General features: G+C 46.4%; 1 protein-coding gene across 10 annotated transcripts in view; it reads right to left on the bottom strand.

The window, feature by feature from the left end:
- MBNL3 (muscleblind like splicing regulator 3) overlaps positions 1 to 21360 on the bottom strand; it is an 87259-nt gene that overhangs the window by 20941 nt on the left and 44958 nt on the right. For all 10 annotated transcript variants that reach the window (XR_011004063.1, XR_011004064.1, XM_068204728.1 and 7 more), the window contains one exon: positions 5212 to 5376. Coding sequence is in view for 8 of the 10 variants with exons in the window: in XM_068204728.1 (XP_068060829.1) it covers positions 5212 to 5376 (165 nt within the window). In the remaining 2 variants the exon portion in view is untranslated. The remainder of the gene's footprint in view (positions 1 to 5211; positions 5377 to 21360) is intronic.

The raw sequence follows: 21360 nt of genomic DNA, 5'->3' as shown, positions 1-21360 counted from the left end.
GATGCTCACAGGAGCAGGAGTTTTTATTGCTGCTGCTGTTTGTTCACCCCTTTCCATGCCCTGACATCTGCTGCTGCCTTCCCAAGGTTTCCCAAGGCTCCTTCTGCCTGCCTGCACCATGTGCCTGCTTCCCTGATGGGAAGTGCCAGTTGTGCTCCACACCCTGCCCGCAGGCTGGGGCTGCTCGCAGCCAAGCGGGTGCACAGCCAGGGAACAAACAGACCTCACTCAACATATTAAACCTACAAGAGCTGGGGTTTTAAGTCTGGAGTGTGTGAAGCACTCTGAGAACTGCGCCTTTGTGAGCTGGCACCAGGGAGCTCTGTATTTATTGTGGCTGATGAGGGGAAAAGATGGGCTGTGCTCACTGCCAGACCCGGCTGCCTGTCTTGGATTGGGAAATCCAGTCTGGCTCGTGCATCAGTACCAGTAATAGGGATGCTGCCAGCCAATTTCTTTCCTCTACGTCTGTGCAGGTCCCCCATGTCCTCAGGGAATGTGAGAAAATTTCATCCTTCAGCCAGAACCCAAATGTAATTTTTACTCCAAACAGCACTGCCCTCCTCAACGTGCCTCCTGTCCACCTCTTGTGACAGCTTTTGGCTGGGATACAGTTAATTTTCTCCATAGCAGCTGGTACAGGGCTGTGGTTTTGATTTGTATTGGAAACAGTGTAGACAATTCAGGGATGCTTTTGTTGTTTCTGAGGAGTGCTTACACAGAAGCTTTTCTGCCTCTCACCCCACCCAACCAGCGAGTTGACTACGGGGGGCAGCACAAGGAGTCGGGAGGGGACAGAGGACAGCTGACCCCAACTGACCCAAGGGATATCCCAGAACAAATGCCATCATGCTCCTGATATAAAGCTGTGGGAGGAAGAGGAAGGAAGGGACAGGAGATCTGACAGAGCAATGTTAAGGCTGTACACTAAAAAACCATACTCTCAACTTAATTGCTGATGTGCTCTAGGGCAAAACAGAGGGACTGAAAGTAACAGCACTTACTTCTACTGCCCCCCTTAAAGCTCTTGCTAATTCAGGAAACAGAGACAGGTTTCCTTGCAAATTAACTTTCATAAACCATAGCATAGAGACACTACCAGTAACTCCTGTGCAGAAGGAAACAGGTTACAGTGCAGCAGCAAAGGGTTCAGGCTGGTAGCAGCTCACAAGACTGGTTTACTGAGTATTAAAATGCTTGTAAGAATTGTAATAATTTTAAAAAGCTGAAATGGCTGTTGTGAGAACACATCTCAGGGGGAGGGTTGTCAAGAACTTGGATAGCTCTGAGCTCCTCATAGACCTCAAGCATGGAAGCTGTTGAGTTGAAGGTGTGGGCACAGAGAAGGAACCATCCCAGGGAGGGACATTTGTCACCACTGGTGACAAAAGAACCTGGAACAGCTGATTTTGTTAACAATCTAGAAGTTGCATTCAATTTGGCTAGCAGAAATTGTGCTAAAGCTAGAGAAGAAACACAGAGTGGGTGTGAAGAGGAAGGCAGAGGAGCGGTTGGTGTTTTGTCAAACACAAGCACTGTCTCAGCCAGGAAGCGTTGATTCTGAGTTACCTCAGACCCTAAAAAAGGGAAAGCCTGAAAATGAGAGGCCCACTGTAAATACAGAGGTGTTGATAGCCTGAAGGAGGGGAGACAGGTCACTGCTAAGAAGCTATATATGGAAAGCACACAAAAAACAATGGCAGCTTACAGTCTGGTGATAGAAACTGAAGATAAAGATCTGGTACTGACAAGACCGGAAACCTTGATATTAAAAACGTACTTGATGTTGTCAGAAAACCCAAAAATCTGCTTTTCCCCCAGTGTAACTGCATGGGGCTGGCTGGCTGCAAATACACTCTCCAACATGAAGGCTGAGCATGCTGGAGTGAATCCAATGGGCCACAGCATCCAGCTACCTACCACCACAGATGCTCATTTCCCCAGCCAGACTGCAAAGACACACTTCTAGCTCAAAGGATCTCTCATTTGTGGGCTGCTGTAGTGTAAAAGACAGGTGTTAACACCCCACAGCACTGTCTCTTGGCAGACACCAGCTCCTGGGTGGGCCAGGATACCTGCATTTATTAATTCCTAGCGTACCTTTGACTAGAGGCTGAGATATAAATCAGGTTTTTGCTGCATGGAAAAAATGCCTGTGTAAAGCACCTGTTGAAATTGGCTCCAGCACTTGTTCCAAGCATCACTGGCCAAGCAAGTTGCTCACCCTCTGCTTTAACCCCTCCATCAGCACCAAGGAGAGGCAGCAGGATCCTGCTGCCCCAGAAGGGGACAAAGGGCTGGGTTAAAATCTGGGCTGCCTTCAGGGACATGGGTGACTCAGAACTATCAAGATAGTCCTGTCTACAAAGACCTTGACATGAAGAAAAGACAAAGAGCTTGAAAACAAAGAGGAAACGGCTTCCCTAGGCAGTAGCAGAGGCAGCTGCAGAGCAGGAGTGGTGGCAGGTGTGTCACCACTGCTGTGCTCAGTCAATGGCTTGTTCAGGCACCAACAGGAAGCACTGGGCAAACCAGCGCCCTGCTCCACCATGTCACATGGACCATAGGCTGAAGCACCTCCATGGTCAGCTCCAAAAGTCTGCCCCACACTGCTGCAAAGGGACAAAGCAGGATGGAGAGGGTGTGGACTAGGCCCAAGGTGCAGCACTTTTTGGGTGGTCTTGCACTGGCACACACAGGACACAAGGTGACCATATCTGAGAAACCAGACATAAAAATGACCAAAGCAGCTCTTCCTATCAATGCCAGAGCCCAGCTCATAGACAGACACCATTTAAGGAAGCCTGGTGAAAAGCTGCTCTGTCAAGTGCTGGTTTGGTTTGGATTTGGTGGGGGTTTTTTGGTGGTGGTTTGTTTTGGTTTTGTTTTTTTTTTTTTTAACTCGGTAGCTTTTCTGGTGAAACTGCACTTTAAAATATCTAAGCATTCAGCTACTGTTTGGAGCTATTAAGTATGCTGTTTCAAATCTCATCTCTGGCAAGCATCCCAATTAAGCAGGCATCCTGTTGATCAGCTTTCTGATCACATGAGATTTGTTCTGCTGCTGCATCAGATACAATACTTTCTGCTTTGACGAATTTCATGTGTACCCAGAAGGAGGCCCCACCCTTCTCATTTAGAGAGAAAAAAATTCTCAAAGCCAGCTTCCACTGACAGCATCTTCAGGAAATCAAAGGCATTTGAAAGAGCAATCTCTTGTTTGTCCTGAAATTGGTGTGGAGCAAGTTGGGCAGCAGGAATCAGACCAAGAGCTTGTTTAGTCTGTGTAAAGTGTGGGAAAGCACAAAGGGAGCAGTCACTGCAGAACAAATTTTTATTTTTCTTCGTTGCCCATGTCTCCCTCATGGCACAATTTAGAAACCAGGGGCTTTTCTCATCAGATAATGTTACTTCTGAAATGAGAGCACTAACTAGACAAACCAACATATTCAGTTCAGACACAATTTAAAAGGCAGGAGTAAAATTTAGGAGCATACTGGACCTGCAAGATTGCAAAGTGGGAAGATGGGAACTTTCCAAAAAGGAAATCCCAAAGATGCTTTGAATAGCCAGCCAAAGAACATCCACCGTGAAATCCCCACAGAGGAAAACTCCAAACAGGAAGGGTTTGCTTTTGGTACAGGGCTTGGAAACCAATGTCACTATTTTGTGGGAATTCAGGATTCCTTCTGATGTGGACATACTTTCAAGCTCCACAAAAAAGAGGTGTAAGATTACAGCAGATAAGAACCTAAGGTACAGCAAAACTAAAGACCTTTCTGTGGCCAATTTTCTCTTCTGTCTCAATTTTTCATCTTCAAAATGGGAAGAATAAACAGCATTTTCTTAGCTTATAGGGCAGGATAAAGCTACTAGCAGACACAAAAGAATATCAGTATGCTGGCAAATATGGAAAGCCCCCCAAAACACAGGGGGAATATGCCAGACTGAGGAAATAGCTGAGTCTGGTGGCAGACCACTATCATGAAGGGACACTGACCAGCTTGCTCTGCTGAAACAGGGAAACCTCCATCACAAGCTCTTACACCAAACATCACAACAGCCTCCAAAGAGGAGGAATCCTTCACTGTTCTCTGGTGAGAGTAAACCATAAACACCTGAGCTTTTCAGCTGAGGTGACAGATGCTGTGTCCACATGGGCAGAGAGGCCAGGCACTGTAGGTGGGACACCAGGAGGCCAAGTTCAGGCTGGTTCACAGACTTGACACCTTCAGGCTAGAAGAGCTTGTCCAAAGGATCTGGCCAGTCCTCCCGTGTGGCACAGCACAAGGAGCCTCACCCAACTACAGCACACTAAGTGCACATTGCCCCAGGAAAGATACTCAGTCCCAACTTTAAACTGAGAACTCCTAATTAACTCTCAGAGCAGCTTATTCACATCAGCATTGAAGAGCTGCTTCAAGACCTCTGACAGTTCTTAAAATATACATTGTGACAGACTAAAACTCAGCTGACAAGTGTCATCCCCTCCCAGATACACCAACCAGCAGACACAAGCCATCCTCTCCCTGGTGTAACAGGGTCCTCCAGCCTGAAACCTGTTTTAACTGACAAGTAAAAGCAGGGACAGGCAGCGAAGGCTTCTCTGAACTACCTGCTCTGCAAACATCTATCTCACACAGGCTTCCCTTCCTCCCTGAAAAGAAGCAAATCCTTCCTGCTCTTACTCTAAATCAGCATTACTGTGAGCAACAAGTGACAGGGCTGTGACATTAGTACAACTCTCTGCTGGGACAACTGCAGTGAAATGCTCTCACTCCCAGACATTAAAAAGGATTAAAGTCTAGGTAGGATTCATTTTCCCCAGTTTTAGTCCAACAGTGCCACACAGCTAGTCCAAGGGAGTCAGCATCTTCTCAGTGCAAAACAACTATCCAAAACAGAATCCACTGGAATTGAGCCACTCAGAACTTCTAGTATGTACATCAATCAACTAGTCAAATAAGCACCTGGTGGTAAGACCCTTCCACTTGAAGCCCTGAATCTCACAGCTCCTCACTTATCAGTGGAAAAGAGACACAGCTTGCAAGGAGACGCAAAGGTAGCATCAGACACATCTGGAAGATTCTGCCCAGTTCTGTGCAGCACAGACAATGGCCTGAGCTCGGGCACAGGGCTGGGGCCTCCGTGAACAAACAGGGGAGGGACAGGGAGCAGTGTGAGCCCGATGGGCCCGGGGCTGTAACTCACAATTGGCTGTAGCTGCGCGCCCGGTAGCATGAACTGCATCTGCTGAGCAAACATGGCTGCGGCCGTCTTCTGCTGGATCAGGTTGTTGCGTCCATTTATTTCAAGTTGTGTTTTTAAATGTGGGGGAGGGTGGAGATATTTGCAGTTCTCTCGGGTACACCGGCCCTAAAAAACATAATGGAACAGCGTTTCAGTGAATGTAACACCCAGGGCAGCCAGAGAAATTTAATTAAGGATTGTTTGGGTTACTGGAACAACACAATCATGGAGGCGGAGGCGGCTTGGTAGCTACTGTGTCTCTTTTGTGATTTTCTATAGTAGGTGAAGAGAAGAGCAACAGGACTTCTCCTGCAGTAACACTAACGGAATACTATCAGCTAAACCAAAAAGTCAGGCTTCCTGATGTTAAAATGATTGTTGTAAGAAAAAATCCCAAACAATCTAATACAAACACCAACACTTTTGGGAGCCAGTGGCAACAGTTCCAGAAACAACAACAAAAATTCCCTGTTTCCTTGCGTGGGTTGTTTTTCCCCTCCTTCCCAACACCAAACCACTTAATTGGCCCTAACAACCAGACAGAAGAAACAAAACTGTCTCCAACACTTCCCCAGCTGCACTGGATAAAACTTGAAAAAGACAGCTCTGTAAGGCAGCACCTCTGATCCACAACATGCAGGTACCCCAAGATGCTGCTGAGAACTGCCAGTCACAGGAGGAAGAACTGAGATTATTCTCCCCCTTCATGCTTTCATTTGTCAAAAGTGATGTGTGTTGCATCACTGACTCCTTTTCCCCTGCAATAAACATAAGCACTGGCCATATCCGTGCCTCCTAAAAAGCAAGAGATCACTGATGTTATCCCTGCAAGTCAAGTGAGATCATCACTTAAAAAACATGTATAAACTGGGCCTTACTTTAGTAGTGTTTGCAAGTAGACATAAGATAAATATCACTAAATAAGAATGCTGGTAACAAATGTTGCCATTAAGATGAAATAGTTCTTGAAAAATAAGTTTTTTTCTCTCCCTCTTTCTTTTTGAATTTCTTCCTCAAGAAACAGAAGGCATACAAAAACCATTGAATACTTAACATAACTTTATGCAAAAATTCTGACTTTTTTGAGGAGCAAATTCTTCTGAGCTATTCAAAGCCTATTAAAATAAGGCCAGACCTGGAGGCCACAGAGCTGTTCCATGGCAGATAATTAATAATGGCTCCTGCAGCCAGCAAAGGCACAGGACCATCCATTACCCAGCCTATCCCAGGCACAGTCACCAAGGGCTGGACACAGAGTTCTCAGTCTCAGTGTAATTAAATTTGGTTTCCAAAAGGGACACATCAGATAACCCCATGTACCTGCCCCTGTTCGCAGAAACGTGCAGCAGAGCTGTAACCCCATAACCAGGTCCACAAGGATACAGCAGGAATTCCTCTCACCCAAGGAACATCCTGGGATCAGCCCATGATGCATCCAGGATACTCCCCTGGGATTCTTTAAGGCTTTTGCAAACATACAGGTGGAATCACTGGACAGTCCAAGTACCACTGCAAAAAGCCAACACTGTGACCCACTGCAGGGGCTAGTTTTGAATCCCCAGCCAGGCTCCCCAGCATGCCAGGTTGCTGTAGAGCAGCCTGAGATTTCCAAGCTTTACTCTGCCTCCCTTCCCGGTGGGGATAAAAGCCTCAGTGGGGAGAGGGCTGCAAAGCTTGACTGCAGCTTAAAAGGGGCTGTTTGACATGTATCATGGGAACAGGCTCCTCTCTTATCTGCTTCGAGGAGATGAGAGTTAAACAAAAGGCAAGTAATTAAATGCAAGAAGTGATGGGCTAAAGCCAGTGGGACAGGGAAAAAAAACTACTTCCAAACTTTAGCAGCCTGGCTTGGTGGAATGAAACTCTCTGCCCAACTCCTCAAAGTGCCCAGTGGCTCCCAACAACCCAACTCAAAACAAAAGAGGCTTTTTAATGCTATTGTTTTGGCTTCTCAGCAATCCAACAGCCCCAGATCCCCAGCAGTGAATTAATTGCTCACAGGCCCTGAGGACATGAATCTTCATCACCAGACACTTTCTCATATCTGTGTGGTGAGGGTAAAATGGCACCACGCAGCTGGCTGGTGCTCAGACACCCAGTGCCACTACAAAGGAAATAACTGCAACAATCTGCAAGGAGAATACTGGGCAGGTTTGGGTCATCCTTCTCATGCTGCACAGCACCAGGCCTCTCTGCAGCCTTTCCCATCACCTGGGACCCAGCAGGAGTCCAGGGGTCAGCCTCAGAGCATCTCTGCAGTGTCCCACCTGCACAGCTCCTGCAGGGCTGCTGCTGACCAGGAGCAGACCCCACGGAACCACAGGCTGCCCATGGCCAGGCAGCTGCTCGGTCCTAAGCTCCACATCGGCCTTACACATCAGCCTCAGAAATTCCTCCTGACTGTAACTTGGCACAAGTGCTTTGGGTCGGGGAAACACTTATTTCTACCAAATTTGGAATAAATCTGTGTAGATGTTTCTACACTGCAGGAATGGAGAAGATGAAAAAAGAACTACTATTTTTTGTAAACAATACTTACACAGTTGACTTTAACTTGAGAAGGATGTTGCTATTTCAACTGAAATCGTGAATATCATTGATACTAGCAACCCCAGCTTGGTGTGAAGCTTTGTTCTATTTTTTTTCCTCAAAGCAGTTTGCTTAATTCCAACAGGGGGTTCTACAAACAGAATATTTTTACTACCAATTAAAAAAGCCACCATACAGCACGAGGCACTGGTCTTGCACACAGAGTCTGTAAGCTGAAACCAGTGCCCACACAGTGCTACTGGTTTCAAGGACACGTATTTGTAAGAAACAGAGCTGTGCAGATGCTGCTGCAGAGCAAAGGCTGTGAAATGCTGTCAGTCAGGCCTTTGAGGGCTCAGAAAGACTAAATTAATCACTGCTACACTGAGATTCAAACCCATGCCTTTGGTCTAACTCCTCCTTGCCAACATTTTGATCCTGAGCACCACCAACCACTGTGTTTCACTGAGGCATATTGGAAGTCACAGCTGAGTTGAGCTCCCCCCTACAGCACCACAGTAAGTTCTTCCTCTCTCAGACAATGAATTTTAGGAAGTGGTGATGTGACAGAGTGACACAAAATGTTCCTACTTTAGACATGTTGCTATGTAACAACTTTCAAGATGCTCGCTCTGTAGTGATAGGCACCACTAGTACCCCCTGAACTCCAACAGTGGTATGGTGAGCCCTTTTTCTACCCTTCCATCACAACACCCACAGCTCCTTCCAGAAACACACACAGACTTCAAGATCAATTTCAGCTCTACAAAAGCTGCCAGAAGGACAGAGGAGCTGCCATTTTTTACTCCTCAGTACCAGCTGCAACACAGCAGGGAAAGCAACAGGGAACTGGTAGCAAATCTGCTGTGTGGATACTGGGCTGGGGATAAATAAGGACAACTCCATTTTATACCTGAGTGGCCTAGGAATACAACATGAGAAAATACAACAGGAATTAGGCCCCCAGTTTTAAATGAGTATATTTATGCTACAAGGCACAGCTTTCCTGCAGGGACTAGCTGTGGCTCCAGCATATTGAAAGCTCAGCACAGGGCACAGGACTGTTCCAGAGCTGTGCACAGAAGACCAACTGAGGCATTCTCCAATCTGAGTGTTGCACCAAAAAGCACCATTACAGCTCCTGGAGTGGCCACTGCACGTGTTGGTAGGGGCCTGGTGCTCAAAAACTGATCTGTGCTGGTAAGCAGCACATTGAGCCTGCTGGCACCAGTGCAGCCATCCTCCTGCAACTGGAAATTTGAAATTTGCTGCTGTCAATTTAGTCTGAGTACTGACTCCAGGACAGGCACATTCCCACCCTGTCCCGGGTGGCATACAAGCCTGCAGCCAGGGAATCACCACCCAGTAACAGACTGCTGCTGGCCTTGGCAACATGCTAAATATAGCTGTATTTTCTGGCTCCTTACAAAATGGAAGGAGTCTGAAGGGCCATGTTCATCTGCTTCTTTGCCAACTACAACCAGGAGGGAAAAGCATATGGACTGCACTTTCCAAAGACTTGAAAAATGGATATTAAAAATAAGTCATTAAAGGATTTTATAAGAGTATCTTCTCCCCATTTCTTCCCACACACTCCCCCACCCTTACAGTAGGCTGCTGGCATGTGATTGACTCTGTGTTGCCAACTTAAGTCATGCTGTGATGGCGTATACTGTAAATGGCTGGCATCTGACACCAGCTAACGTGACAGCAGCTTGCACTGCAATAAAGCCAGCTGTTTGGAGTGCAGCACTGAAGGCAGCACACTGAAATCCAGTAGAAAAACCTACATTATACCTGGTTGTGTGGAGTTTGCACCTTGTCATCTGCATCCTAGCTCAGCGGGATGCAAATAGGAGCATTCTGGGTACTGCACCAGGCTGGAAGAATCTTCCCTAAACATGTTGCACAAATTCTCTCCTCCCTGGCTACTGAAGTGAGTTGAACTGTGCTGCAGAAACAAGGCTCCCAGCACAAACCCCAGTGCTTGCTCACATGTGCACCAGTAATGCAGTTTATTACGGTCTCTTTAATCCCGGACACCAGTGAAGGGTTCCAGACACACATTTCTGGTTTTAATGACTGCACACTCTGTCCCATCAATCATGAGCAGTTCTCATGTGAAAATCTTCAAGCTAATGCGGCTTTTCACACACTGGAGGCTGCAGTAGGTTGGTACCCTGACTGTGCAGTCTTTTCCACAGATACTGATGACATGTGCAATGACTGACAGCGAAAAGAATGAAAAGAGACCAGGCAGGAAAGGATTTCCATGTTTTGCACAAAACCAGGCACCAAAACACAGCTTGTCTACATAACTTTTCTCTGCATGAAGCAGCAGATTTCCCTCTCCCCAAGAGGAACTCAGTGGGGAGGCACATTCAGAGATGTGCTGGCCGTGCTTACTCAGTGCCTGTCGCTCCAGTGCTGAGGCAGGAAACGCTCTCTGCTTTCCATCCCACTCACCACATGCACACTAAGGCTCTCTCCTGGCCATGGATCCTTGCTCCTGCCACAGCCTTGCATGGCTTTCTCATACACAATACAACCTCAACCACCATGGTGTCTGCCCCACATTTGCAGGGCAGGCTGCAGATTCATGCCATAGAGCATGAATTGTCCTACAACAGTGGGAGGCACAAGGTGGGAAGCTCAGGGTTGCATCCCTGTGCCCATGCAGCACAACTATGAACAGGTACTGAGCAGCACATGCTGCTTTAGGCCTACCCCTACTGCCACCTGCTCTGTAAGGAAAGAGAGGTCCCGGGAGGCAGAGTTGGTACCTGGTGCACAAGCTCTAAGTCCATCACCCATCCTATAAGGACTTGCAGCTTTGAAGTCCTTCCAGGACAGCAAACCACCAGTGCAACACCTCCACTCAAGTGCTTTGTGCTCACTGCAGTTTGTCCCTAAGCAAGTGGAATGCTGGCTGGATTGAGTGACCACCTCCAATGCACTGCATGGCTCTTCCAGCCACCTCCAATGCTGCACCATGCTCCTCTTTCCACACAGGTAGAGAGCTGCATTGGAGGAAGGGAAATAGCTGTCCATCTCACTGCTGGATCAAACGCTTTCCACTGGCAAACATCAAATAGCATGGAATTAGCATGTTTTCAACTGGAAAACAAAGGAGGCTGGGGCTGACAAGTCAGTGTGATCATTAGCGAGTGTTACGTCTCAGATAGGTGTTCATGCAGCCCAGCTGTCACTCGCTGCAGTTCAAAGCCAGCTCTGAATACACCTTTATCTGCAAGTCCTTTCTACAGGCTAATGAAATTTCAAAAATAATGCTGCCAACTGAGTCAGTGAGAACTGCAGCCCCACAACTTCCCCTGAACGTTGACCCTGGCACAATACATCAGGTAACTTCTGTTTTAGAGCAGTGCTTTCCTCCTAGCAGTGTTGGAGCAGCTCACGTTCACAGAGTAGTTTTAAAGTAGAATTATGTAGAAAACACTCCCTGAATATGTTCTCATGGAAGGCTGTTAGATCCCCCTACAAGCATCCTAAAAAGCATGTCTAGGATAGAGCGAAGTGATACATCTCCCCATTGCCCACACAGATCGCCTATTTTCTTTTTTCCCATTACTTGTGTATTTTCCAGACACAGGACTCCAACACATCAGTCTCCTCACAGATGATTTTCAACAGTTTTGCTCCACTTGCAACAGAAACCTAAAACTTCTGGTTTAGGCCAGAATAGGAATTATTCCCTTCCTCCTTGAGGAAGGGCCCATATTTAAAGGTGTTGTCACATCTACCCCCCTTCCTTATTCTCAGCTCTAGACTATGCAAACCATCCTCCACCAACTCTCCCTGCACAGTCTCCAAGCTTTTCCTTAGGCTACTCCCCCAGTCCCTGCTGCTGTGGGTACCTGCACAGGGCACTGTGCTCCACCTAACCCCTGACCAGTGCTATGCAGGTACACAGATTTTTTCACATGTCCTGCAGATGACACTGCTGCTTTTACATCCCTGCATGGCATTTTCTTTCCTACTAATAATGTAACATTCTTTGATTCACTCTCAACAAGCCTTTTCCAGAACTACTCCAGACCCAGCTATTCTGCTCCCTGTATGAGGCAGCTGATTCACACCAACACTGTATTTCATTCTGCTTTTATTGAACTCACTCACCTTTTTACAGATTACTTTTCCAACCTGTCAAGACTATCTGCAACTCCACAGCTAGTTCTCTAAAGAGTGTCTGTAGTTCCTCCCAACTCAAAGCACCATACCAATTTAACAAGCATACTCTCTCTATTCCATCATTCAAGCCATCAGAACAAAACAAAACTGAACGGTCCTGCCAAGCACATCCTTCCAGACTGCCACTGAACTCAGTTTTCCAAGCTGTTGTGGATAGTCACATAAAAATGTATCCTTTGCTTTGTTCCCTGTCTTGTTTGGATGTGGATTTGTGGTGCATTAAAGACTCCCAAATCTAATGCCAGCACTTCATTCTCTCTCTCTGAAATAACTCATCATAAAGGCTTCCCAGTTCTACTGCTTTTTGTGCTCCTTTTGGGACAGATGTTGGGATTCTGGAGAGTCTGTGCTCTGCACCCCTCCTACACCAGCAGCCCTGCTTATACAGTATAGGGTACAAAGAAGCTGGTGGTCTAAAGTTATTGTAACAGCAATAAAAAATACAGCACAGCTGGCTGCTGACATTTTTCAAATGCAGGTGTAACACCCATTTACAGAGAGCCCAGAGACTGCTGTTATGGTGAGGATCCTGCTGTGAACAGATCATAGCTGGAAAGAAAAAGTAAAATGTATCTTCTAGTTAGCATTGCCACATGGCAATCAGCCTCTAAGGCAAGGGAAGCAACAGAGACTTCCTACCATACAGGAGTTTAGATTTCAATGTGTATGAATAAAAATGCTAGAGTTAAGGTTAATCTGGTAGCTTCCAGCTATGGATGATACAGACCCTGTGAAATGCATGTTCTAGCCAGGAAAGAGTACAGTTCATGAATACAGGATTTTCTGGAAATAGAATTCAAACACCCCATAAAAAGCACAAACCACATTTTTACAATATCTCTAGGGTGAGTTTTGCCTAACTTTCAAATTCCCGCCTCTGAGTATAAAGAGCCACTTCCCTGAGCCTGCGCAGACAGATGAGAAGAAAAATGCTAAAAACACCTCAGGTGCTATTTTGGCCCGACTCAGCTCCCCTGCAGTCACTCGAGAACCGTTTGCAGATTTTGTGCTGTTCTGAACAATACTCTGAGCTGCAGCAGCAGCATGTCAGCTCTGACCCAGGGCTGCTGAGGTGAACAGGGACATGTCTTTTGTCAGAGTACAGAGGACAAGAGTCAGACCTGCCTTTCCACACAGCTTCAATGGAAAACCAGAATAGCTATCACAAGCTCCCAGAGCCACTAATGTTCTCAGCACTCTCAAGGCAACCCCAGCCTGTCACTAAAACAGCAACTGAATTTCATGGCTTCAATGAATGTTAGGTCAAGCCCTTTCTGAGCAAGCCTAGACTTGATTTTGACTGAAATGAATGAACCTTGATATTTTGCATGATTCCAAATGAAAGCAGGTGACATTTGGCAGCTATGACAAGAGTTTTGGGTCCTTCTGAACTGAGAGCTCAAAGCAAAGCTCAGTGGCACATGCAAGTGCAAGGCAGCTCGAAAACCCTCGGAGCACACCAAGCAGACACTCTGTTCATCCCACTGAAGGAAGGTTGGTACACTTTGCACAGTCCCAGTCTACCCAGTTTTCCTCTCCCTACAGCTGTAAAGCAGAGCCTTGGGAAGCCAATCAATGCTTTAAAAAGCTTAAAAAACCCAAACCATTATATCCCTCTGCAACTTTAAAAGAACAGGTCAGTGAAATACAATCACTTCAGTTCAGGTAAGGTCTAGCCCTAGGTCCAGGGAGTTAGAAAATGTACAAGGAATGGAAAGCAAACACAACAATCCCTGGGTCCAAGACACTGATGCTGCTCTTCAGCCTCCCCCTGTGACTGTTCTGCTGGGACATTTTTGCTTTGCAGGGAAGATGGAAAGAAGAACACACAAGGTAAAAAAAAAAAAAAAAAAAAAAAAAAAAAACCAGCATCATTTTTGCAAAAGGTATTCAAGTCCAGAAATAAAGCTGCCAACAGCCAGCTGAGGAGACTGCCCATCTCTCTGTCATTCCAGCCTTTGTCTGTGAAAGCCAACCTCTACCACAGACACAAACCAAGTTGTAGGGGCTGTGTTGTGTGCCACTGGCTCAGGGGGATGTGCTGTGCTTGAAGGCTCTCTCCCATCACAGGACTGGAAAACTGCCCCTTGCCACCAACACACGATGACCAACCCCTGTGGCACGTGGCCAAGCTAACAGGGCTTTGGTCATCTACTTATTGCAGAGTTGGACAGGTCACCACCAAAAGGCATATAAGGGACAGCAACACTTTGCCCAAGCAGGGGACACACTTCCCACCACATGGCACAAACAGTTTAGCAGCTGAACAATTTCACCAGTATATTAAAAATGTACACTGAGCACTGCTTCCCTCGCACCAGGATAAGAGAGTGATCAGGTGCAAATGCTGGGAACAAACAGATGCACAGCATGGCCAAGCCCGATTGCACATGCCAGTCCTTTCAAATAGTCTGTATAAAAGTGCAAAGCACTTGGACAGGGGGCTTTGCAAGATCAGATGTGCTCTGCTGGAACTCAAACATGCTTATCTAGGACTCGCTTAAAATCTGCAGCCTCAAAATGCTTGTCAAGCTTGTTTTTGTTACATAGCTCAAACCAGAGCAGGAGACAAAAACAAAGCAGAAAGCAGCGTTTCTATGTCCTCATGTCCCTTTTTGGTAGCACCTTAACTGGTGACAGCCACTCACAGCCATTGCCAATCACTTCAAACCACTGACCTCGGCAAGCAAATCCAGCTCCAGAAAGAAACGATGGCGTGTTACCACAGAGCTCAAGTACTATCACCCTGACATTTAAAAATATATTTTAATTAGGAACAGGGGGACATGCAACTACTGCATTCCAGTAGATTCTAAGCAGCCACAGGCACTAGCCTAAATTCCCAAATCCTTATTCACCTGGCAATTAGGGAAGCTGAGAGCTGCTGTGAGTGAAGTTTTGCACATTGCTGAATACAGCAATGTTCCACTGAGTTTCCCCAGGACAGCACAAAGAGGTCACGGCTGTCCTCCTGCTCTCACGCAGGATTTTCATTCCAAGCTGTTTGTTATACTTGAAGGTTCTTAAAAACTCAGAGCAGTTATTTTGTTGAGGAAAAGCCCTGTAGCTCCTTCATTATATTTTTACATCTTGACAACTCTTTCCAGCTCTGTTCCCCTGCCAAGCTCTCTTTTTGAGGCCAATGGCACACTCTGTTATGCTCAATGAAAAAACTGTATTGATTTTAATGTTTTTGGTTTGTGGAACATTTAGCTTGCTCCAAGCAATGGACAGTGTTTACTGAGCCCAAGAAATATATATTAAAACAGTATGGCACTGTCAAAGTATGTTTTTTGAGCTGTAGAACCACAGAGCAGAAAAACATGTTTATCTGAGAGATTACTACTTCCAATAACAGCAGTCTCATGCCACAAAAGACAGGAATAAAGACTTCATCAAGCTCTTTTCTTTTGTATCCACCAATACATTTTGATTGTGCTACGTTTGTGAACCATATCAGTCTGTTACCACCACATATTTGAAATTAGGTTTAAACAGAGTAGAATTATCATCATTTAGAGTTCTGAACCGAGCATTTTTAATGTATTCCAAGTATTATTCCACTACTCTCCTAGGTTCAGGAATGTTAAAAGCACAATAAAATAGGCTTCTTTAATACAGTATCAAGAACAGGCTCTCTCCAAGACAAGTAAGACTTTACAGAACAGCCTGGCCACAGACCTGCTGAAGGAAATGATCAATAACAATTACAAAAGAAGGCATTTAGTGTCCAGTAAAGAGAGCGTGTTTAGGAGTCTGTTTAGTCCTGGGATCACTGCATGCACAGAGGAGGATGTGGAGGAGGTGACATCCACCAAAGTTAATATTCCTGTGGGTTTCAATGTGGGACTATTTCTAAGTAAAAAAAAAAAAAAAAAAAATCTATTCTACCTGGAAGATAGAAACACTGGCAAGTTATTGATTTTTCTTCTATAATAAATTACAAAAAAAGCCCACACCAGCTCTCTGGAACAATACTGCACAAGTACTGTATTAAAAAAAAACACCACAAAACCCCAAAGAAAAACAAACAAAATTAAACTTCACATATGTCTTCTACCTTCCATCCTCAATTGTGTCCTTCCTGATTGCTATTACACCAGGCCAGCATTTGAAAACAGCAAGTGCAGTTTCTCTTGTCCCTTAAACCATCTTTTCATTGTAAATCCCATAATCCAATTCTATAACTTTCACCAGCTGAATCTGTCAAGGTCATATGGAAAGTTGATGCTTCTGACCTTCCTCTACCTACAGTGTCTGTTGAATATTACAGTTGCAGCAGGCAAACCACATGCAGACAGAACCAAGCAAAGTACATCAAAGCCCAGGAGAATAAATTTTAAAGTACTGTGTTCATGAATACAAATATTGGACATGTGACCAGCTCCAGCAGCCTCACAGCTCAAGTTTACCCAAGGGAAAAGGCAAATAGGGAAGAACAGAGATTGATAACTAAGTGTCTGACCCAAACCCTCCCTCCTGTCCTGCAAAGTCATGCTCAGAAAACCTCATTCTCACTGTGTTTCAGAAAGTAAAATGAAACTGCAAATAAAAAGATACGGATGTGGCTAGGTTTGGTCGGGTTTTTCTAAGAAGTTGGCAGAATACAACCATTCCCTGAGCAGGGAAGGATGTGGCTGGGCTCCGCCACTCTGGCTTTCCACACTTCAGGTGGAAACACCAAGATATGTCAGAGCATGACATGACAGTCCCTCTGTGCAATAGCCTGAGACAACAAAGGAGGTGATGGCAGGGCAACAGCAGATGCACCAGTACAGGAGGGTGATGGCCTCAGTTGCCACCACAGATTTGCTCCCTGACATCTGTTAGAGCCAGGGGTCTGATGTTCCAAGGCACAGGACACCTTTCTGCTCTTGGCTAGGATTTGCCCCACAGTAGAGAGCAAAGCCAGCTTGCCCTGCTCCTCACCCTGATGGCCCACTGATGTCCCCAGCTGCTTTCTCAGGCTACGGTTCAGTTCACCAAGGCCCAAGCTTTGTCCTCAAGCTCCTGTTTCAGCTACACGTGCCAGGCATATTTGTGCACAGCAACACGTTTCCCCTCTGCTCTGGCTTTGCAGAGAAGCTACCATGCTACAGAAAAGGGCTGACTGTGTGCCACCAACTCCACACATCTCCAAGCAAGGACCCCAAAGCTTTCTGGTCCATGCCAGGCCTCAGATTTCATGCCCACTGTATAATGAACTTGCTGTTGGTCAAAGGAGTAAAGGTGCAGATACAAAAAGTACCTCTAAGAGAGCTCCCGCAGCCTGCTAGGCACAGCAGGCAAGGACCACACATCTCACATGGGCCTTGGCTTCCAAAGAGGACATTCAGGCCAAGTGACATTGAATCACAACCCTCCACCTAGGAGGCAGCAAGGCTTGAAGAGAAAGAAAGAAAGAAAGAGGAGAAAAAAGGAAAAAACCAAGCAAAAAGAAAAAGAAAGCCTGCCTTGCCCTAGGCAAATATTCCACCTCTGTCAGCTTTTGCAGACTGATCTATTTAGTGAGTTGTTTACTACAGCCAGTAACATATGCACATTTAAGTCACAGAGGGGATTCTTCTCTTAAAAAACACCTTCAGAAGTGCTCTTTAAAAAGCACCTGGCACTAGAAAGCAGATATGTGACCAGTATTTGCTACCGTCTCTAGTGAAAGGGAGGTTAAGGCATTGTAAATGTTTGTTAGGAGCTGAGCCCATGGAGAAGCATAGCAAGCTGTGGTGGCAACAGGACAGACCTTTTTCCATGGAGGCAAACATGATGAGCTCACAATGCCAAAGATAATACACTGATATCTCTGTGGGCAAGAGATGGAGAGTTTGGCAATGACAATTCTGGGATAAAACTGCAATTAGTGAGACATATTAAGGTGCAGTTCCCATGCACTAGTCACAAGTGCCACACCGGCAGCCAGCTTTAATGAACACGATGCCCAGTTCTGTGCCAACATCTGAAAACCTGTTAATATACAATGGATTTACTACAACAACCTTGGTCAGAGCAAAACTTCTACCTGTTCTAATTACAACACTGCTCACAGATCCCTGTTGCCAGTCTGTTATGCAGTCTCGTGAGGTCTGTGCAGATTCACACTCCCAACCTCACTCAGCCAAAGCAGATCCATGTTACAAACTAACAAAGCCTACCCAGGAACAGTAAGCCAACACAGATGCTGCAAGCCAGACTGCTCAAGGGGGCTTTCTGCTCACCCTGCATTCCATGCTGACCTAGATAGCCAAAATTTGGGGTCTGTAGGTCTCTACACTGACATACAGGCCCAAAGACCCCAAAATCTAGGAAGAGTGGTCTGCTTTCTCCATATGATGCCAGGATAATGTATTTTGCAGAAACCATGATTTAAGCTGCTGAGAGGTTAATTCCATGTAGCCACCGGGATCTGTTCCCTTCTGTGTAACAAGAGCTGTAGGACAGGACACCGAAAAGGTTGTATTCCACTTACTCCTGCAGGATGCAACTTCTGGTCTGACCTAAATTCTCCTCTGCGCAGCAATGGTATAAGTGCCAGAACAGCTAAGAAAGGAATGTGTCCTGCGTGTGCATACATGTGTGTCTGTCCATCCATCTGTCCCAGCTGACCAGCAAGAATGGAACTGATCAGGGCTTTCCTTTCATTTGCTTGGTGCTTTGGAGTTCATGTTTTTAATAACTGCCAGATTCACTTAGGCTTGAGAGCACAAGAGAAAAGCTGGGGAAGGCAGAAGCAACGAAAGCATATCCATGTGGATGTGCATGCTTATTCAGATTTGAGGCACAAAAGCAAACTGATCAAATTACCATGGGGTTTTTCTGTCCTTCCTGTATTGCTGCCCTGCTTTCCAAACTCCTGCAGCTCCCATTCACCAAGTGCAGTACAGACTGCCTGAGATGCTCAACCTTCTGTAGGTGAGGAGGCGTGCAAGGCTTACCTTTTGAAGGCTATTTTCTATTAGAAAGCAATCTTAAACTTGCTACTGACAAGAGATATCTTCAGATGCAGCACAATCCCTTCCTAAAAGGGCAGCAAGAAAAAGACCTTTCACTGCCCTCACCGGGCACAGTTAGGATGAGTCAGCTGCAATGCAAATGTTCATTGTTTTTAGGTGGGATGGGCCCATATAGATGGGGGTGGGAGGGACTGGCGGGATTTTTTCTACAAGGAAGAGTGACCTTTCTTGAGGACATCTGCAGTCTCTCTGCCACGTGAGAGGAGTAGCTGCAAAGAAGCTCCAGGGTCATTAGCAAGTCTGGAATGCAGCAGGACCAGTGCCTACGTATGCGAACACTCCAACACTGCTGAAAAAATGCTCCAACTAGTTTAAACCAAGACAGATGGACTTCTCATAGGCCCGGCAGAAATCCCTGTACAAACTTCTCTTCAAGTGCCTCTGATACAGGCCAAGAAGGACAAAGCAAGAAAAGTGCTAACACTTTTACCCTGATTGGGTAAGCACTGAAAGGATGCTTAAAATCATTCTCCAGGAATTAGCACAATCAAAACAGGAAAACAAAACCAGTTTTGAGTAGTGTTTTTGTCCTACCTAATGTGAGCTCTATTCCAAGTAAAGATTTCTAAAGATTTTATATTACTGTGGACTCTTCAAAAACCCATGCAGAGAAACACAAAACAACAATGAAAATCCTCTTAATTCAATCTGTGCTTTATCACACAAGGCCGCAGCAGGGGATTTCTGGCTGTGGGAATACAAATACTCATCAATGCTACAGCTCAGGGTCCTGCTCCAATTACTACCCAAACACAAAATGAGACAGTCCCAGCCTGAAGAGTTTTCAGTCTAAATACACCAGACTTGGTGGAAAAACCCCAGGCAGCCAGGGGAAGCCTCGGCAACACCAGACTGTATTTCAGCTGCTCTGTCCTGGGCTGCTGCAGCCGTGATGCCTTTGATGCCTCCCAAGCTCCTTCCTGCCCAGCCTGCCTGTGTCCCACCCCTGCATCACTAGCTGAAAGTGATCCTGCCCATTTGTCTCCCAGTCCCCAAGGGATTTACCCCTCCCCTCTCCCAACTCTCCCAAGGATGGTGCAGAGCAGTTTGGGTGGGCTGTGCTGGGAAATCCACGCCCTGCCGTGACGTGACAGCCAGCAGATGCTGGCAGTGATGGGTGGCCAGGGTCCCTGCCACATCCCTGAGCTCCGCAGTCCTATGGGAAAGTGGCTTGGGGAGCTGCACTGCTCCTCCCCAGACTCACCCCCACCTCCTTCCCTTGAGGTTGTCCTTCGCAGCTCAGAGGTTTCAGACATCCCTGTCTTGCTTTTATCAGCCCTGATGGCTTTCCAGCTTCGAGCACCAGAGCCACTCAGCCTGCCTGCCTTGCTCCAGCTCCCACCCTGCAGCACATCACTGAGGTTTTACAGGCAACAGGATTGACACAGCAGGGAGTCAAAGTCTGCAGGGAGGTAACCATGATTACATCTTCATCTGCAAGGGCACCAGATGCACTGAGAAATAAAAATGACTGCTGAAGCAACAGGAGAGGAGAGCAAGAGACTTCTCAGGCTGCCTTATACAGTCCCTGCAGACACTACAACAGGGACAAAGAAGACAGGGGAGCTACACTAGGGCTTAGGGACAAATAGGCCCAGAGGGGAGGAGAAAACAGAGCAGAAAGAAGAAGCAGGGCAATAGAATAAGGCTGCAAGTCTTGCACCATCGGAGCAAGATTTGGGAGGGTTTCTGCATGAGCAGGAGTATCTTTTTACACCTCCTCCTACAATGTTTGGGAAGGAGCAACATTCCCTCCAAAGACAACTGTCTTGAAAGTCCACTGTTTTATAAAACAAAATTTCCTTACAAGGAGGAAAGAGCTTTCCTTCGTACAGCTCACCAAAAACACTGTTATCTCTGCCATGCCTGGATGATCTTCCAAGCCCTCCTTAAAGGCTCATCTATATGAGCCTATCTGGCTTTCAACTCCCCACGACCCTGAGCACTACAGCACTACGACCCTGAGTGCTACAGCATGAGCTGAAATGTCCAACCCCATGAGGCTCTAGCTTTCTCCTGGCAAACTCATCCTGGGTTTGCTATCTGCAGCATCACATGGAAGGGACTCTGGGAGCAGAGCCCAAGCACTGCACACAGCACAACACTGCACAAACCAACCATTTGGGATCAAGAGCACATAATGGCTGCAAGCCTTACCCATGCTCTGATCCTTTAGGAATGGACAGAAGAGGAAGAAACATAGACCAGTGGGATCAGCCAATACCGTTGGGATTACACACTGAGGTTTTGTATTCAAACTCTCCTCAGCTGAAGCAGGGCTCTTTAAGGACATAATCTCCGTGTGATTGTTCCCAGCACTGCCCTCCCTACTCCTGTGGATCACAGGGACTTAGGGAGGCAGCGT

This window comes from Anomalospiza imberbis, chromosome 14 (assembly GCF_031753505.1).
Source record: "Anomalospiza imberbis isolate Cuckoo-Finch-1a 21T00152 chromosome 14, ASM3175350v1, whole genome shotgun sequence".
NCBI classification, from domain to species: domain Eukaryota; kingdom Metazoa; phylum Chordata; class Aves; order Passeriformes; family Viduidae; genus Anomalospiza; species Anomalospiza imberbis.
This window is presented reverse-complemented; position numbering and strand designations above follow the sequence as displayed.